This window comes from Aythya ferina, assembly GCF_964211825.1.
Source record: "Aythya ferina genome assembly, chromosome: 2".
In the NCBI taxonomy this organism is placed as follows: domain Eukaryota; kingdom Metazoa; phylum Chordata; class Aves; order Anseriformes; family Anatidae; genus Aythya; species Aythya ferina.
The window spans coordinates 120,188,296-120,205,916 of NC_140297.1; the positions used below are offsets into that span (position 1 = coordinate 120,188,296).

The following is a 17,621-nucleotide window of genomic DNA, read 5'->3' on the forward strand; positions in this document are numbered from 1 at the left end:
GCTGTTCCTTGGGGACTGACTGAGTATAGGTGCACTAGTGGTGAGTGACTGCTTTTGTGTCACTTATCTTTTGTGTTAGATTTTTTTCCTTCACTTATTAAACTGTCTTTATCTCAGGAAAAACAAACAAACGAATGAAAAACAGCCAGAGCCAGTACAGCATTTTAATCAAGCAAATAAAAAAAAAAAAAAAAAAAAATATCGTTGGGTTAGAAACTGGCTGGATAGCCAGGCCCAAAGAGTCGTGGTGAATGGAGCCAAGTCCAGTTGGAGGCCAGTCACTAGTGGCGTCCCCCAGGGCTCGGTGCTGGGGCCGGTCCTCATTAATATCTTCATCGATGATCTGGACGAGGGCATCGAGTGCACCCTCAGTAAGTTCGCAGATGACACCAAGTTAGGTGCGTGTGTTGATCTGCTTGAGGGTAGGAAAGCTCTGCAGGAGGATCTGGATAGGCTGCACCGATGGGCTGAGGTCAACTGCATGAAGTTCAACAAGGCCAAGTGCCGGGTCCTGCACCTGGGGCGCAATAACCCCAAGCAGAGCTACAGGCTGGGAGAGGAATGGTTGGAGAGCTGCCAGGCAGAGAAGGACCTGGGAGTGATGGTGGATAGTCGGCTGAATATGAGCCAGCAGTGTGCTCAGGTGGCCAAGAAGGCCAACGGCATCCTGGCTTGTATCAGGAACAGTGTGACCAGCAGGGCTAGGGAGGTGATCGTCCCCCTGTACTCAGCTCTGGTGAGGCCGCACCTCAAGTACTGTGTTCAGTTTTGGGCCCCTCGCTACAAGAAGGACATGGAGATGCTTGAGCGGGTTCAGAGAAGGGCGACGAAGCTGGTGAGGGGCCTGGAGAACAAGTCCTACGAGGAGCGGCTGAGGGAGCTGGGCTTGTTCAGCCTGGAGAAGAGGAGGCTCAGGGGTGACCTTATCGCTCTTTATAGGTACCTCAAGGGAGGCTGTAGCGAGGTGGGGGTTGGTCTGTTCTCCCACGTGCCTGGTGACAGGACGAGGGGGAATGGGCTTAAGTTGAGCCAGGGGAGTTTTAGGTTAGATGTTAGGAAGAACTTCTTCACTGAAAGGGTTGTGAGGCACTGGAACAGGCTGCCCAGGGAAGTGGTGGAGTCACCATCCCTGGAAGTCTTCAAAAGACGTTTAGATGTAGAGCTTAGGGAAATGGTTTAGTGGGGACTGTTAGCGTTAGGTCAGAGATTGGACTCGATGATCTTGAGGTCTCTTCCAACCTAGAAAATTCTGTGATTCTGTGATATGTAGTGAAGCAGCAACATGCATAGTGATGCACTGGGAATTCTTCAACAAATCAGAATCAGTGGCTTTTTATGAATCCCACAGTATCCTAAGTGAATTTTTACATTTAGAGCCTCTGGCCTCAAAAGCTTGGTTCATAGAAAGCCCCTTAACAGACGAGGAATGAGTTTTGGGATACAGAAGAAAATTAATCTGCAGTGCAGATTATAGTTAACATATTAACTGTATGTATTACTATATATTATTATCATCTATTATAGTTAGCAAAGAGTGTAGCCATATGAAAAGGCCAAATGAAGAACTGTTCAGGAATCCTTGCAGGACACAGTATATATGCAAGTGTTGGTTCATCTTTTCAAACTCAGGGCTTAAGTCTATCTCTTGTGTCAGAACAGATCATAAGTATTGGAGGGCAAGAACTCCCTGTTTTGCAGAAGACTTCCTGGAGTGTGTAGAGGTGATTTTATAGTGGTGCCATTACTGAAAATTATTGTTCCAGGTATCTGATGTTTGCAAACTCCACTGTGACTAAAATACTCAAAATTAATTTCCTTCACCCCACGAGAGTCTACTTTTTCATATTTCAGTGGTGTCATTTGACATCCCTGCAAATAAATTTTTTTTTTTTTTTTTTTAATCTCAAGGGTATATGAAAGATCACCAGGTGCTATTCTCAAATTAAATATATGTTTCCTGAAATTATATTTGCTCAGTCATTAAAGCTATGAATTTTGCTAATAAAGTGGTACTGCACTGCTGTTTCATTTATGCACTGTATACTTAAGTGTACAGGCAAAGATAATACTGTAAAGTACTCAAAAAAAGCGCAGTATAAGTTAATACTTAACTTGAAGAAAGTTAATTTCCTAAACCTTTTTTTTTTTAATCTGAAATTAAAATTGTCCCTACTTCTGGACATGTTTCTGTTAATAATGTCCCAACACAAGACATTGGAAGAACATTTGCACATAATTCTACTCATTTCTAAATGTAAGAAACCAGAAATGTCAATCTAATGGCCATAATTCTACACTACAATATCTTTAAACCAGAATACGTATAAAGAATAGGATGAGGGAGACGTTCTTTTTCCAGTTGAATACCTTACCCAATCAGTACATTTTGGTGTAGTCAAGAAAAATAAATCAACCTTTTCAGACAATCTCACTTGCGATGAAAAAATACAAACCCCTCTCTGTTATGGTCTCCTTATGAGCTGAAGTTACAACAGTGACTGGCAGTTTCATGTCGATTTTCATCTCCCACTAATGTTTTGTATTTCACAGAGGAAATGAGAAATCCCCAAGGTGGTGAATGCCCCCCTCCTTCAGCTGATGAATGGAAAGTGTCAGTGCTGACAGGAAATGCAGGAACTCAAGTAAATATCACTCTCTGGATATATGGAGACAGAGGAGTATTTGGACCAATAACTCTTGGCAAGGACAACAGAAAGCAGCTGTTTCTTCCCAGGCAGGAGGATGAATTTCAGGTAGCTAATGAAGGCTAAGAACATTATTTTATTGTGTACCTTTCCAAAGCCTATTCTGTCATGTGAAAAGAAGTGTTTTTCAGTTATGTTTACTGCATAAAATAAATCTCTATCTAATCTTTGTGAGTTCTGCATTGAATCAGCTTGGTGCATATAGTTAGCACTGAAAGAAATATTTTTTTTTAACTCCCTCTACCAGATACAGTAATCAGAACAGGACAATGGCAGGAGTAAATTGATTTCTCTAAGGCCATTGATTTGAAAGTAGCTTTAGAAACTATCCACTCTTAAACAAATCATATGTGATGTAAGGCTTATGTATCATTTAGTTATCTTTAGTAACGAAATGTTCTTGTGTACAGTTTTCAAAGCATACTATAAAATGGATATCGTGGAGCTAGTTCAGTTAAGGAAGATAACTGAGCCATTTTTCAGCCACTGTATTATAAATAGCTGGAATACTAGAAGATTTACCAATCAAATTACCGAGAGACCAATAAACTACCTGTTATCGTGTTATTAAAAAAAAACTTTTGCTATTGTTTAAGAATAATCCCACCTCTATTTTAATAGGAAGATTATTTCTAGATATGCTGAGAAGAAATTAACACAGGGGCTAAAATTTCTGTTTTGTTTAAATCTTTCTGTCTGAGAGGCATGTGACACATCACTGTCTTCAGTTAACAGTGAAGTGTCTGTTTCACTTAAAAGTATAAGTTAAGACATTATACTTTTCATATTTTGTGTAAATTTTTTTCTGCACTCTTCTAATGCAATCTTGGCACAAATCAAAAACGTTACTGTCAATATTAATAACAATCTCTATGAATAGGGCATAGACGGGAAGCTAACTGACTGTAATGTTCATTTTTAAAGCATGTGAGCTATATATTATGATCCATGGGGAATCCTGTTCTCTTAATTAGTGAATTATTCATGAGAAGCATTGGGTAATAGCATGTTTACAATGTTAATCCATACATTTTTAAGAGATGAACCAGTTTCTCTTCTCTGAAATAGACATTGCACATTATAGCTGTGTGCTCCAGATAATGATCTTGTGAGACAGCAGAAACTTCTTAACAGCACCTGGGGCTCCTACTGTAATTTTTTGCATTACACTGACACTGTTGTGTTCAGGCATGAAACAGCAAATGGCACCAAAGTGCTTTTCAATCTTTAGTCTCAAAAAAAAAAAAATAAACACAAAAAAATGAAGAGTAAATGTCGTCTCCCCCCCCCCTCTTTTCCTTTGAACTTTATCCTGTACTTGTTAAGCATAATTCTGAAAATGCAGATAGGAATGCAATACTTTTAAAGAATTACATTTTTACTATTTGCATCCTTGAGCTGTATATATTTTCACTGATGTTTTCTAGATCAAAAGATAGTAAATTTTATTATGTAAGTAATCAGCTCAATTGTAGCTCTGGCCAGCAGTTCTTGGAACTTGAGAGCTACCAAGAGCCTGTGGTAGTTGGACAATTTGGAGTCAGTTTTCTTTAACCTTTTACTTTACCAGCAGTATGCACAACTATGAAAAATTCAAGCAGAACTATTTTAAGAAGTGAAAACCCTTCATATGAGGCCTTCCCTCTCTCACTTTACCCATATGAGTAGTCACTGCCTGTTTGATCCTTTTTAAGACTGTGCATGTGCAAAAGTCAAGAAGGATATAAGGTTTTTTTCTCCTGGGAAATCTCTGCTTGTTTTAGGCAGAAGTCACTTTGCAATTTGACCAAGCCCAATGCATTTATGTTTTTTATTGATATTTGAAATGAATATATAACTGTTAACCAAATAGTCTAAAGAAGGATTCACATGACACATGACAGTAATGTATATTCAGTGAACAAAAGCTCCGTGAAGGAGATGGTATCTCGCATTACTTGAGAAGGGGGCTAGTTTGTTTGTGAGATGTGGGAAACGACAACAGTAGTAGGGTTTTTCAGTCAAGCTGTACAAATGCCTTCACTTTATTACTTGTCTAATGCAAAAGTCTCCCAGTTACCCAGTTAATAAGTCTACGCATATAGAGAAATATTAAGGAACATGAGCAAGGATATGAGAATCCAACTCCACAGAACAAAGCAATTTTCCTAATCCATTGGAACAGCGTAAATAGCTTCTTTGCATATAAACAATGGAGTGGAATAGGCTGTTACCAAGCTTTTATTAATAGAATTATTATTTGAAGATAATATGATAATGCTTTTACTTTTTCTTTTCTAGATGTTCATTACAAATGAACTAAAAACTTGTGTTCAATTTAAGTAATGGTTAGATTTCAAATAAACCCCAGATAAGTGCAGTAGAACAAGTCTTCATGGAGTAGATCTCATAAGTAAGAGCACTACAATGGACTTTGAAAGTGCAAAGAAAGTGCACATGACTGCAAATCATATAGACTCAAAAACCAAAAATAGTGACTTTCCAAATTTTGCAGATGTTCTGCTAGCTTTTGAGAATGTGTTCTTCAAGGGCACCAAAAGCTTTTTATCCCTTACTTTCACATACCAGGATTTATGATCATGTTGCTGTGCTACATTATGAAAAATTTGTGGCCTGTAGTGTAATGATTTACTTTCACATTTATTCTCTCATGAATGGCTCTTACCAACTTTTTTAAATCATCAAACTTTGAAGAGTTTAATTATCTGCCAAATCATTTTCCCTGCAAATATCTTGGTTTCATTAGGGTAAAATCTGGAAATCTGGTCAAACTAGAGCTCAGACAGAAATCTGCTTAGACAAATTGCAAGCTCTCTCTTTCCTGGACTATGTCCTTTTTTTTTTTTTTTTTTTTTTTGGGGGGGGGGTGGAAATGGGCCAAATTGAAGGCATGGCAAAATGTGAAAATACAGGGCAAATGGTTTTTTTTTTGTGCATAATGAGGGATGGATTTTTGAGTCATTTCACATGTGATGATAGAAAATACAGGATTTTTTTTTTTTTCCCCAAGATTCACAGCTGCAAGTTTTAGGCACAGAATACCTAGGCACATGCTTGCCATTGGGATGCTTCTTTTTCATGTGTGTAGGAGACTGAAATATCTCTTAATCATTAATTTGATACAGTGCTGTTTTTCAAGGTATGGCTTTCCTTAATCACCATGCAGCCTCTACAACACAAACTTAAACTATGTTATATATAATTTTTGTATAGTCATATGTTGGATTATTCTGGTTTTATTTCAGGTTAAAATAAAAAGCATTGGGAATATCTACAAGATAAGAATTGAACTTGATGAATTACAGAATGAGCAGTCAGAGTGGAACTTACAAAGCGTAAGATTTTTATGATAAATTCTTTTTTGCTTTATCAATTTTTATAGGAACTAAAATCCTATGTTTTCATGAATCTTTAGCTCCATGAATCAAAAAATGCTGATTGTGATACATGCTTATTGCTTTGTCATAGGCTGCTAGGATGACAAAACTATTAATGCAGTCAGTTGACTGAACTGAATTTCTGAACTTTTTTTTGAAATTATTCTTAACTTCTGGAGCTTGTAGATGTAAATTTTAGTGTATTGATGGCTTCTATGAAGTTTTGCTTTGTAAAAGCTCACCTGTATTCCTCAGTGTTTGCTAGGGAGATTCTAACTATAAATTCAAGCTATGAAAAATTGAAAATGATGGAGAAGCAATTATTCCATGACAACTGCATACAAAGAGTGAAGAAAGTTTGTTGAAGAGTAGGCTGGTTCCAACTGGCCCAAACATAGCTCATAATTATGACAATTTTCAGGGGGAGAAAAAAAAAAAGCTCATCTTTTTATCTTAGAATTATTTATTCTTTTCTGCTTCTGTTTTAACTCTATTTTTTCTCGTAATATTCAGGTATATTTGCCAGATTAAATTCATTCTAAATTCTCCCTAACACTGACATCCATGCATAATTTCTTTCATAATTACAGACAAGTATTTGTCTCCGGTTTCTTATTTTGAATCTGTAAGACATACTCTCAGTCCAGTTTAAGTCCAATTTAGACAACCAGAATTACAGAGTAATAACAGAGTTTGACATCTACTGAAAACCCTTAACTCTAACTGTACCAAAACTGAATGTAAATATAAAAATATAAATATTTCTGTTGCTCAAATGGCTGCAGGAATCCTGCTTTCCATCCCGGTGGTTACAGAATATTTCTTTAACATCTTAGTCCAAATTTCAAAGGGTAACCCTGGGATTTCAAGTATTTCTTTTCACAGGAAGAAGCAAATTATGTTGAAAGCTGTGTGTTCTGACAAAGCAGTTAATATTTGCTATTGTTACAAATCAGCAGGGGGAGCTCTGCCAATAAATATTACAGATTAAGAATCACTGCTGCAAAAGTATTTCATGTTAGAATAAATACATGTTTTGGTGCTAAAAGAAGTGTTCATTTTACTTAAAATAATATTTTAGTGGAAAAGTGAGATAAAGGTATATATTTTCCCAATTTCTTTAGTATTAGATTCTGAATGTAAATACATATTTTCATAATTTTGTTCACAAATCTTATGTGTGCTATGTCCACATTCAAACAGAACTGCAGAGTGACAATTTTATGCTACTGATTTCCTTTTGTTTGTGAAGGCTTGTGGAAAAACTGCAGTACACACTATTATAATTCAAGACCAAAAAAAACCTGCTGCTATAAAAGAAAAAGAGACTCCTTCAATTATAGGAAACATGATACAGCTATCATGATGCACCATGGCTAATAACTTGAGAATTTAAATTCTTCAGAGGAATAGATAGAGGATGCTGGTACTCAGACCTTCTTTTGTTCTGCTGTAAAAAGAGCCAAACGAATAGATTTAATATTTCAATATATCCTCTCCTTGCCAAAGTATCCTCAAATTCAAAAATTCAGAAAGATATAGATGATGAGTTTCATCCTGTTTCCATTTCAATTTAAAGATGTATCAATCTTTCCACATCTTCCAAAAGCTCAGTCTCACCTATTGTCACTTAATAGAATGTTTTCAGGCTTCGCTACTCCAAACAGTGTTACACAGAGGTGGTGCACTGACGGAAATCAGAACTGACGACATTTCTTAAGGAGAGGAGGAAAAAAAAAAAAAAGAATTTCAATTATAGATTTGTTTGTTCCAAGAATAAGATAATTTTAAAGTCTAGGGCATTTTTAAAGAATTAAGGCTGGTAGTTTCAGCTGAGATACCACAGGTGTAAATAAAGATCCTCTCTAGTTACAAGTAAAGTAGCAGCTAAAATGAAAATGTTTTCATACTGCAATTTTGTGTGTCATATTTACTGATCATGTTATTTTTTTCTGAGATAGAAGAAGAGTTAAAGAAAACTGTTTTGTTGTTGAGAAGCAAAGCACTGAAGAGAGTGAACTGAGTCGTAGTTAAACTGCTTCTTCCTTAGGTGACATTGCAACATCTGATGAGTAAGAAAACTCTGCATTTTCCAGCAAACACATGGCTGTCAAAGAATAGTGATGAAAGAGATTTCATCTTTGAACTTCCAGTAGTGGAAGCTGGAAAACCTATCTATCCAAGTATGTATTGCACAGTTACATATATATTGGTTACTTGGTTTTCAGTATTAATGTCATCTGAATTTTATTCCATCTGCTGTATATTCATAAGTATGGTCTTAGCAATCTTAAAAACAGATAGTTAGACAGAGTTTGAAAGAATATACTCCAGCAAATTAATTGCAAATCGTAGTCTGCAATCATACTTAACATATTTTTCTTTTGGTTATGTTTGGAAGTTGTTTTATACCATGTTTATGTCTACACTGGTGACCTGGAGCAAGCTGATACAGATTCTGCTGTTTATCTGTGTATCTATGGAAAAAGAGGAGATTCTGGTCTAAGACTTCTGCATAAATCTGGTATACCAGTGAAATTTCGTAGAGGAAAGGTAAGTCTAAAGAAGAATTTGCTTAGCCATGTAAATATAATTAAGTAATTTTCATTGATCTTAACAAGTTCCTAATAAAAAAGATCACAGAGATTTAGCACCTCAGATGTTCAGCAGAGGTTTAGCAACTAAGGAAAATCAGATTTTATGAACCCATGAATGAATGAGTAACAACACAGGCACGTTATGGGGAAGAAAAAATATATTAAAAACCCCCTGGAAGCTAATGAGAAGAGCTTTCTGTGAATATAAAATATTTTCTGTCAAGGTATAATGAGTTATGGCTGGCTACAAATGAGTGCAGAGAAATCATTCCATGATTTCAGATCTTAGTAAACTGCTGGCTATGTACTTCTTTTAACACATATTAGTATAGTATTGAGATTAATGTAAGGCAGTTTTGAAGTTATTTCATCATTCAATTACATCTGATCCCCTCCATAAGTAAAATATATATATCATCCTGATTTTCTTCAGTAGGGTATGGTTGAATGTCAGGAACTACTGGGCTTAATTTTAGTTCTGCCACTGGCCTTCTTATGACCTTCTCAGAAAAATGCTTGTTACTTCATTTGTTGAGCTATTGAGGATTAACGCTTGTATATCTAACAAGTGGCACGAAGCTCTTAGAGGAACGAAAACAAAATAAAAGGCAGTATATAAAATACTAGTAATAACCTATTGGAAAACTCCAGAGGTATATATACTATTTTAGAATATGTATTTTACATCATTACTAGTGCATTAGGTATGAAGTTCTACTCAAATTTAAATTCAGAATTTAAATAGAGTTGTCTAGGGGATTATTCTAGCTGATCTGATGGCAAATTCAACATATTTTTTATCAGTGGAATAAGGAGGGTGGTTCAAGGAATAAGGAGGGTGGTTCAAGGCAGAGAAGGACCTGGGAGTGATGGTGGATAGTCGGCTGAATATGAGCCAGCAGTGTGCTCAGGTGGCCAAGAAGGCCAACGGCATCCTGGCTTGTATCAGGAACAGTGTGGCCAGCAGGGCTAGGGAGGTGATCGTCCCCCTGTACTCGGCTCTGGTGAGGCCGCACCTCGAGTACTGTGTTCAGTTTTGGGCCCCTCGCTACAAGAAGGACATTGAGGTGCTCGAGCGGGTGCAGAGAAGGGCGACGAAGCTGGTGAGGGGCCTGGAGAACAAGTCCTACGAGGAGCGGCTGAGGGAGCTGGGCTTGTTCAGCCTGGAGAAGAGGAGGCTCAGGGGCGACCTTATCGCTCTTTATAGGTACCTCAAGGGAGGCTGTAGCGAGGTGGGGGTTGGTCTGTTCTCCCACGTGCCTGGTGACAGGACGAGGGGGAATGGGCTTAAGTTGAGCCAGGGGAGTTTTAGGTTAGATGTTAGGAAGAACTTCTTCACTGAAAGGGTTGTGAGGCACTGGAACAGGCTGCCCAGGGAAGTGGTGGAGTCACCATCCCTGGAAGTCTTCAAAAGACGTTTAGATGTAGAGCTTAGGGAAATGGTTTAGTGGGGACTGTTAGCGTTAGGTCAGAGGTTGGACTCGATGACCTTGAGGTCTCTTCCAACCTAGAAAATTCTGTGATTCTGTGATTCTGTGAAGGTGCAGTTTGTTATAGAAATGGGTGAATAAGACAGTGGATTGTAGGGGAGGCAGAGAAGGGCCTGGGATATATCATTTTGTGACAAAGATGGTTGAATGGTTACTTGAACATCATGATTATTGTGGTTTAAATTGTCAGGCAGCTCAGCACCATGCAGCCATTTATTTACTCCCCATGATGAAGAGGGAGAAAATCAGGACACAAAACCCCAAAAAACTCTTGAGATTAAGACATTTTAACAGAACAGAGAAGGAAAGGAAAATAGGTATTATGATAGAGGAATATACAAAAAAAGTGATGTGCATTGCAGTTACTTACCACCTTCTGACTGATGCCCAGCCAGATGCCATGCAGCTGCCACCCTCCTGGCCAACTACCCTAGCTTTTATTGCTGGGACACCCAGTATGGGACATCCCTCTTGTAGCCTGGGCCAACTGCCCTGGTAGTATCCCCTTCTGGTGCACCCCCAGCCTCCTTGCTGGAAGGGCAGCACAGGAAGCTGAAAAGACTTTGGGTCTGTGTGAGCACTGATCTGCAACAACTAAAACATTGGTCTGTTATCAACATTATTTTCATCAAAAATACAAAACACAGCATCGTACCAGCTACTAGGAAGAAAACTAACTCTATCTCAGTAGAAAGCAGGACAATATCTACCCTTTATTCCATACCATCTACATCATGCTCAGGTCACACACTTTGCAGTACATCCCAGTTAATCACCACCTTTCTTGACTTTTGATATATACACACAGATATAATTCCCTTAGTCTATGGGCAATTCCTCTAACATGTCTGAGTTTTTTTAATCCAAGACTTTGGGCCCCATATGTCATAACGGCCTTGTAGGGCAGAAGAGATAGTGTGTGCTGTTGGCATGCTTCTTGTTGGATTGTCAGAAAGGATAGTTTACAATCATATATTATGTATACACAAGGGAGAAGTAAAGTTGCACAGGCAATCTTAATTCTGCCATTTGCTAAGGACTGAGAATTTTACAGACATGAATATTCCAGCGTAGTTCTTTCCTTCATTATCTTTTTACCAAGAAGTGTGATCTGGACAGTTACATGGAGCAAGACAAAGCTATATGCTTTTTACTGTGACAAAAAGTTACCAATGTGAACCTTTCACCTGATCAACTTCATGCTGCTATTAAAACAGCCTTTGACAACAGTAAGCAGATGTCTAAATGATTAACAACGACAAAGTGACATGTCAGACTTCAGTTTCTTCAGGCAAAATAGAATGTAAATAGAGGAGGTGAGTCGACAAACAGCGAAGGATGAGAAAGTCCATATTTTAAATAAACATTAACAAAGGAAATAATTGCTTTATGTGGTTCATACCTAGAGAAGAATTATGGTAAACAGTGATGTACTGGAAGAATAGTGAAGGGCAGTAGGCAACATTTTGTATGGTGGGTGAAAAAAAGTATTTGGGATTATTATTGCATTCTGATTTTAGTTGTGTTTTCTCACTTAGTCTGATGCATAATCAAAAGACATTTAACTTTTTGGATACAACCCCTTTGATACAGTCCAGCTATCAGTAAAATCAATAGGAATCTTGAGCCACTGTTAAGGGGTACATCAGGCTTTTAAAATACTGTTGCTTCCAGACTTTATTAACGCTTTGCAAATCATGGAATGCCATCTCCTCTGTGTCCTAGGTCAATGCTTTTGAAGTGGAAGCTGTATCTCTTGGAAAACTGCAGAAGGTGCTGTTGCGCTGTGAGGCTGACTCTAAGTCCCAGTATTGGTACTGTGATAAAGTCATTGTCAGAGAAGCTGAGAACAACTCGGAATATGTTTTCAATTGCAGAAGGTAGCTTTTACAAGAATTGTCTTAAATATAAGATAGATTTTTGAGGATATCTATGGTTTCAATACCAGTATGATACCAACAAATGTACTAAATGAGTATTTTCCAGAAAAGACAGATTTGGATTATTGTGCAGTTGTATAAAAAACACAAAATGTGTTGCTCCAGAATAAGTTGCTTGAGTTCATAGGCTATGGTTGATATCAGAGATTAAATTCTTAGATGTTATGGTTATATGTTCATGTGACTAGATTATACGGTGTAGCCTTATTATACAAGGATCAGTGTTATAAGCATGCCTTACCTATTTAGGAAGAAAAGATAAAGCGCACAAAAAGGGTCTAAGTTTTCAGTTTTGTAGTCTATCTCATGAGTATGAGCATCATTTGAGGGAAATGGAGGGAGCATAGAGAAAAAATGTGACCATGTGAGAAGGCACTAGAACAAATAATATTTAAATAGGATTTAATAAATGTTATTTAATAAATGCAGGATGCCTAGTTATCCTGTCTGGATTTTTATGAATTTGTTATGTAACTTGAACGCCTTATTGCAATTCTAGATGTCACGTCCTCAAAAGAGGAATAAAGATGCTCTTTTACTTTTTTAAATCTCTCTCAAACAGATCCTTCTTCAGTCAGGAGAGAGAAAAGCTTTTTCATTCATAGCTTTTCTACAAGGAAACACTGCTACTGAAAAAAGGGTTAACGTAGGTCAGTGTTGGGGCTCAGGGCTAGCCTCCATCTGGACCCAAATGTAAAGCTGAAACACTCTGCTCTGTTCCAGGAGGAAAGCATTTTTGTTCTTCAGAAGTCTAATATATTAATCTTCAGCCTCACAGTATTATTTTACATTGATACTTTATGATGCACAGTATTAACAAAATGCTGTATTTTTCCTCACTTAGCCAAAGAAATGTCACCATCTTATCTGACTTAAAAATAAATAAATAAATAAATAATCAGCTAACTAGTTTCTGAACATCCAACAGCCCTCACTAGATTTTAGTTTTACACTATTTCTTAGTTACCTTAGTTACTTTTTAATATTTGAGATTGCAGTTTATACTTGTGATAGCAGGATAGCAGATATGATACAGGTAAGTTGTTGTCTAGTAAGACCAAATTTACTTCTTAGGGACTAGTTCTAACATAAATTGGTCTGTTAATGTTTTCAAGACAAAAATAAAGAACCTAAAAGACTTGCAGAATTCTGCCAAATATTTGTTATTTTAGTTACATGTTCCTATGTATTGTCCTAGATCTAGCACCTCTTGGCACCTAAAGACTTAGTTGTGATACAGTAAGAGTGAAATAAATTTGTGGCTTGTATGGCAATTTTAATCAGAAAAGTTTCTTTACAGAAATTTAGAAAGGAGAGAATTAATAAGAATGTAAAAAAAAAAAAAAAAAAAGCAACTGAAAATCAATAGACAATGGTATTCTCTTTGAATTTCTTTTGGATTTTATTTGTCAGGAAAGCGCTTAGAAAATAGTGATAATTCTACTTGTCTTTGTTCGAAAGATTCTATTTATTTTTTCCTGGAAATAAAATTGGTGGAATATTTGCCAGGGTTTGCATTGACCTTTTCCCTGAGGGTGTCACAACCATTTTTTGTTTGTTTATTGAATCTGTTCCTGCGGTGGCAGATGTCTTTTCAGTTCTTTGCCAGCTTCATGCTGCTCTTTGGTGTGAACTTGTCAGGTAGGGTTGGTGGGAAGGGGCAGGATGGGCACCCAGGAACAGAACTCTGGCATTGTCTGGGGATGAGGCTTGAGTCTCAACTGCACACTTGAGACTTGCAAAGACTTTCGCATCTTTAATACATGTACACCACCTGATAAGCAACAGAACTGCACAGAACCTGATGACTGGATATGGAGGGTAAAGGAAAGAAGGCCTCTGCAGGTGGGATGGGCAAGCATGTGTGCCACTGCTGAATGGTGTTGTCATTGTTAGGGACATGGAGAACAATATGCTTGCAGCTTTGTATCTTCTAGATAGCCTGCTCAGACTCTCATGGGCCTGAAACTCTGACTGTGGAGAGAACAATGCTGCTGCTCTTCTGCATGCCAGGGACAGATCCTTTTCCTCTGGGCTTCTCTATACATCCTGTCTAGTTTATGATGGATTGCAGGCAGGCTTCATAGGAGACTCTGAAGGAATTAGATTGTTCATGGAGAATCCATGGGAGTGGACCTAACAAAGAAAAACCAGCAGCCCAGAAGCTTAATGAACGCATTTTTATTCCATGGAAGAGTGGTGTGTGTGTGCGCATGCATGTGTGTGTTGTTTGGTTGGTTTTACCAAGTAGGAGGAAACTAAAAAAGTTGGTAATATATGTTCTAAATAAAAGGATTCATAATAGTCATTATCCTAGTGTATCCAGACTAGAAGCCTAGCCAACGTATGCCTTCATTTATATTTCTTCAGACTATTTATCCTCAACTGGTAGGGAGAAAAAGGAAGTGCAGAATTTGTTTCTATCTTTGTTTTTATCACTGAACTTTGAATCTTTGAATTTACAATATAGCACAATAGATACATAAAAATTGTAATTAGCATTCAGACCATAGTACTGGTACTGTACATAGTACCCTCCCCTCCATGGTCTTTTTAGCTATACACATAAATATGTTTGTGCCACATGAGTCCCTTAGGGAGGTATATTTTTATGTTTACCCAGAGGTATATTTTTATATTTTCACAGCTCTTACATTTGCACAACTATAATTTATTTGTTGTGTCAAATCCTAAATTTCTACTTTAACATCTATCAAATCAACTACTAAAGTTTTTAGAGGTTGTATACCCTTGCTGTCCCCTTGTATTTGGTATGAAAATAAAATGTGGATAATCCACTTATATTGCTATATGGTGGAGAAAAAAACTGATTCCTACTGACTTTATTTTTTTTTTCTCTTGTATTTAGGTGGCTTCCATTTATGTCCCAAGGTGTAATTCATTCAGAAATTGATCTGTATCCTCAAGGTAAGTTTTAGTATTACTCTATGGAAGAGTTATAAATAAGTTGTAATTTCTTCCTCTGAAGAAATTTAGGCTGAACTTAGATGTTGAATATCAGGGTTAACCATTTTGTGGCTTCCCTTCTTATATTTTTAAGAGTACAGTTTGTATTTATATTGCATGATGAATATAGGTGTTAGTGAGAAGTAAGGGACGGAAAGTTTTCTTGTATTGGCATGAAGGCTTGAATCCAAAATGCCTTTCATCTATTCTTTCAAATCTTTTCTTTAACATTGAAGGATAGATCCTTTATTAACTGCATTTTTGTTTTATTTTGGCAGAAATTCAAGTAAATCAGCAGCTGAAAATGCAACAAGAAACAAATGGTAAATATTCTTGTCTTCTGTCTTTAGTTCTGAAATAGAAATAGTCTTCACTAATTGCTTTACACACTCATTGTCATTTATACTTATTTTAAAACATGAATTACAGCACACTATTTTAATATTTTAGTAAACTCTGAACTTCACTCTCTAATTTAAATAATAAATCACTTTATTTCTGCTTTCTTACTACATATTTTTTCTTTCCAATGATGTTATTCTTTTCTCTGTTTACTTGAAAATTCACATTTTTGTCCTATTATTTTCTTGTTATCTATCTTAATTTCTGCTTTTTTAGTTAACATTTTACACCATGATTCTTTCTCCCAGATTACTTATAGGTTCGTACTCACCATTAGCTTTACATTTTCTGTTTCACCTGTGATTTCATATTTGTTCATGTTGACTTTTCCATCCTTGCAACCAGCGCAGATTAAATTACATATCTTAATAACACATAACCTTTTCTCTGCTGTAAGAAGTGCTGTAGGTTGAACAACAATTTATAAGATGTCAGGAGAAATTTTGAAAATGTTTATTCATATTTTATTATCTCCATGGAGACACAAATAATTTGTTTTAAATGGCATCTCAATGGAAAGTCAGTAATTATAAATTTTGTACCTAGTTATTTTTACAAATTATATTTGAATCCCATTCTCTTCTTAAAATCTTTATTTTGAATGAAAACTATATTTGTCCTTGCTCCTTTGTATGTCTTTTTCAGAAGGTTTGTATTTTCAATCTGTTCATCAGTCTTTGTGCCTTACCTGTTCTGCTTGCCTCGATTCCATGAGGCCTACACCTATAGATCTTTCTGTACATAATTCAAATCAGTCTGCAGAGTCCTTCCTGAATTTACAGATCTCTGCTTTTGTGTCATTGAAGCTATACTTGTCTGGATGTATGTTAAAATCTGCAATAGACACAATTTGTGCTATCAACCTAACAAAAAAAAAAAAAAAAAAAAAAAAAGGCAACAAGAGGGAGTAGCCTACGAGTATATTTTATTGGCTTATCTTCAGTGGAGGTGGGCTTGGACTTGTAATTTTGATCACAGCACTCCGAGTTGGTGAGACAAATATCTTTGTGCTGTCTAGAAGACCTGGTCAGCTTTGTTATTGGCAAAACTTATCCACTGTCAAAACAGGTCTGTTTTACAGAAAGATAAGATGTTGTCAATGTCCTCAGTCACGGTTGGGTAGCCAAAAGCATATGCACCAAATAGCTTCATGTCTGGGGCACTTCCTGAAATAAGGAACAGTGGGAAAGAGACTTGAAGCTTGGTATCCCATACCTATAGGGAATGTTGTGATTACTGAATGAGTGGCTGACCTGAGATTTTGTTCACATTTTTTTCCCATGAGTTTTTATAAATAACAAAGTTTCATTGTCTTTTTTTTTTTCCTTTTTTTTTTTTTTTTTCCCAAAACAGAATTATTTTCTGGGCAGTATAACTTTCTAGTGTATTATACTATTTCTAATCTATATAAAAAATATAATCCAGGAAATCATCCATGGCAAGGTACCATTTTCTGATATCCCTGGGCATATTCTTGGTGTCAGGTTGAAACTTTCCTGCGTGTATTCTAAATGAAAGTCATCTCATTACACATTTTTTCATATTATTTTCTCCTCAATGTGTAATCCTCATCAGCAATTAAGAAGCAATTGGTCTTCTACCTCATCAGAAAAAAAAACTAGCTTTTCATGCCAAAGAGAATGAGAATTACATGTTTGCAATATTTACCATTTCCAGTTTTTATTTGGAACCATGAAGGAATGCCATGAGAATTTCTGGCATCAGGGAGATAAGAAAATTTAGTATCCTTCTCCTATACTTACATTTTCCTTCAAGCACAAAGCCCTGTTTCCAGAAAAATTAAAAGCCTCAAAGTCAATGTAGAGGAGTGCAAGCTAATTTTTTTTTTCTTATCATATTTTTGGGGGGATGTTTGGTTCCTTTTTTAACCTTGAGTGTTGTATTGCATTCAGACTGTTTTACTGATACTACGCTTACCCTTTGGAGGCAGCACTGTAGCTAGCTACAATATATGGTCTCAAGAGTACTAACTGTTGTTTTGAAACTGTTTTGCTTAACAAAAGAGAGACTTGGAGAGAGCATAATAGAGCAGAAAAGGCCATCAAAAACACTTGAGGTATGATAAATCAGACAGTGAACAAGTCCAAAATAAAATAAATTCATTTTGCCTCTTTTAAAAATA

General features: G+C 36.6%; 1 protein-coding gene across 1 annotated transcript in view; it reads left to right on the top strand.

The window, feature by feature from the left end:
• Window positions 1-17,621, top strand: part of RP1 (RP1 axonemal microtubule associated) — a 217,825-nt gene that overhangs the window by 73,363 nt on the left and 126,841 nt on the right. Inside the window, exons 19-25 of the mRNA XM_084509394.1 lie at window positions 2,551-2,753; window positions 5,951-6,040; window positions 8,133-8,265; window positions 8,484-8,635; window positions 11,895-12,049; window positions 14,979-15,037; window positions 15,355-15,399. Of these exons, the coding sequence (XP_084365520.1) occupies window positions 2,551-2,753; window positions 5,951-6,040; window positions 8,133-8,265; window positions 8,484-8,635; window positions 11,895-12,049; window positions 14,979-15,037; window positions 15,355-15,399 (837 nt within the window). The remainder of the gene's footprint in view (window positions 1-2,550; window positions 2,754-5,950; window positions 6,041-8,132; window positions 8,266-8,483; window positions 8,636-11,894; window positions 12,050-14,978; window positions 15,038-15,354; window positions 15,400-17,621) is intronic.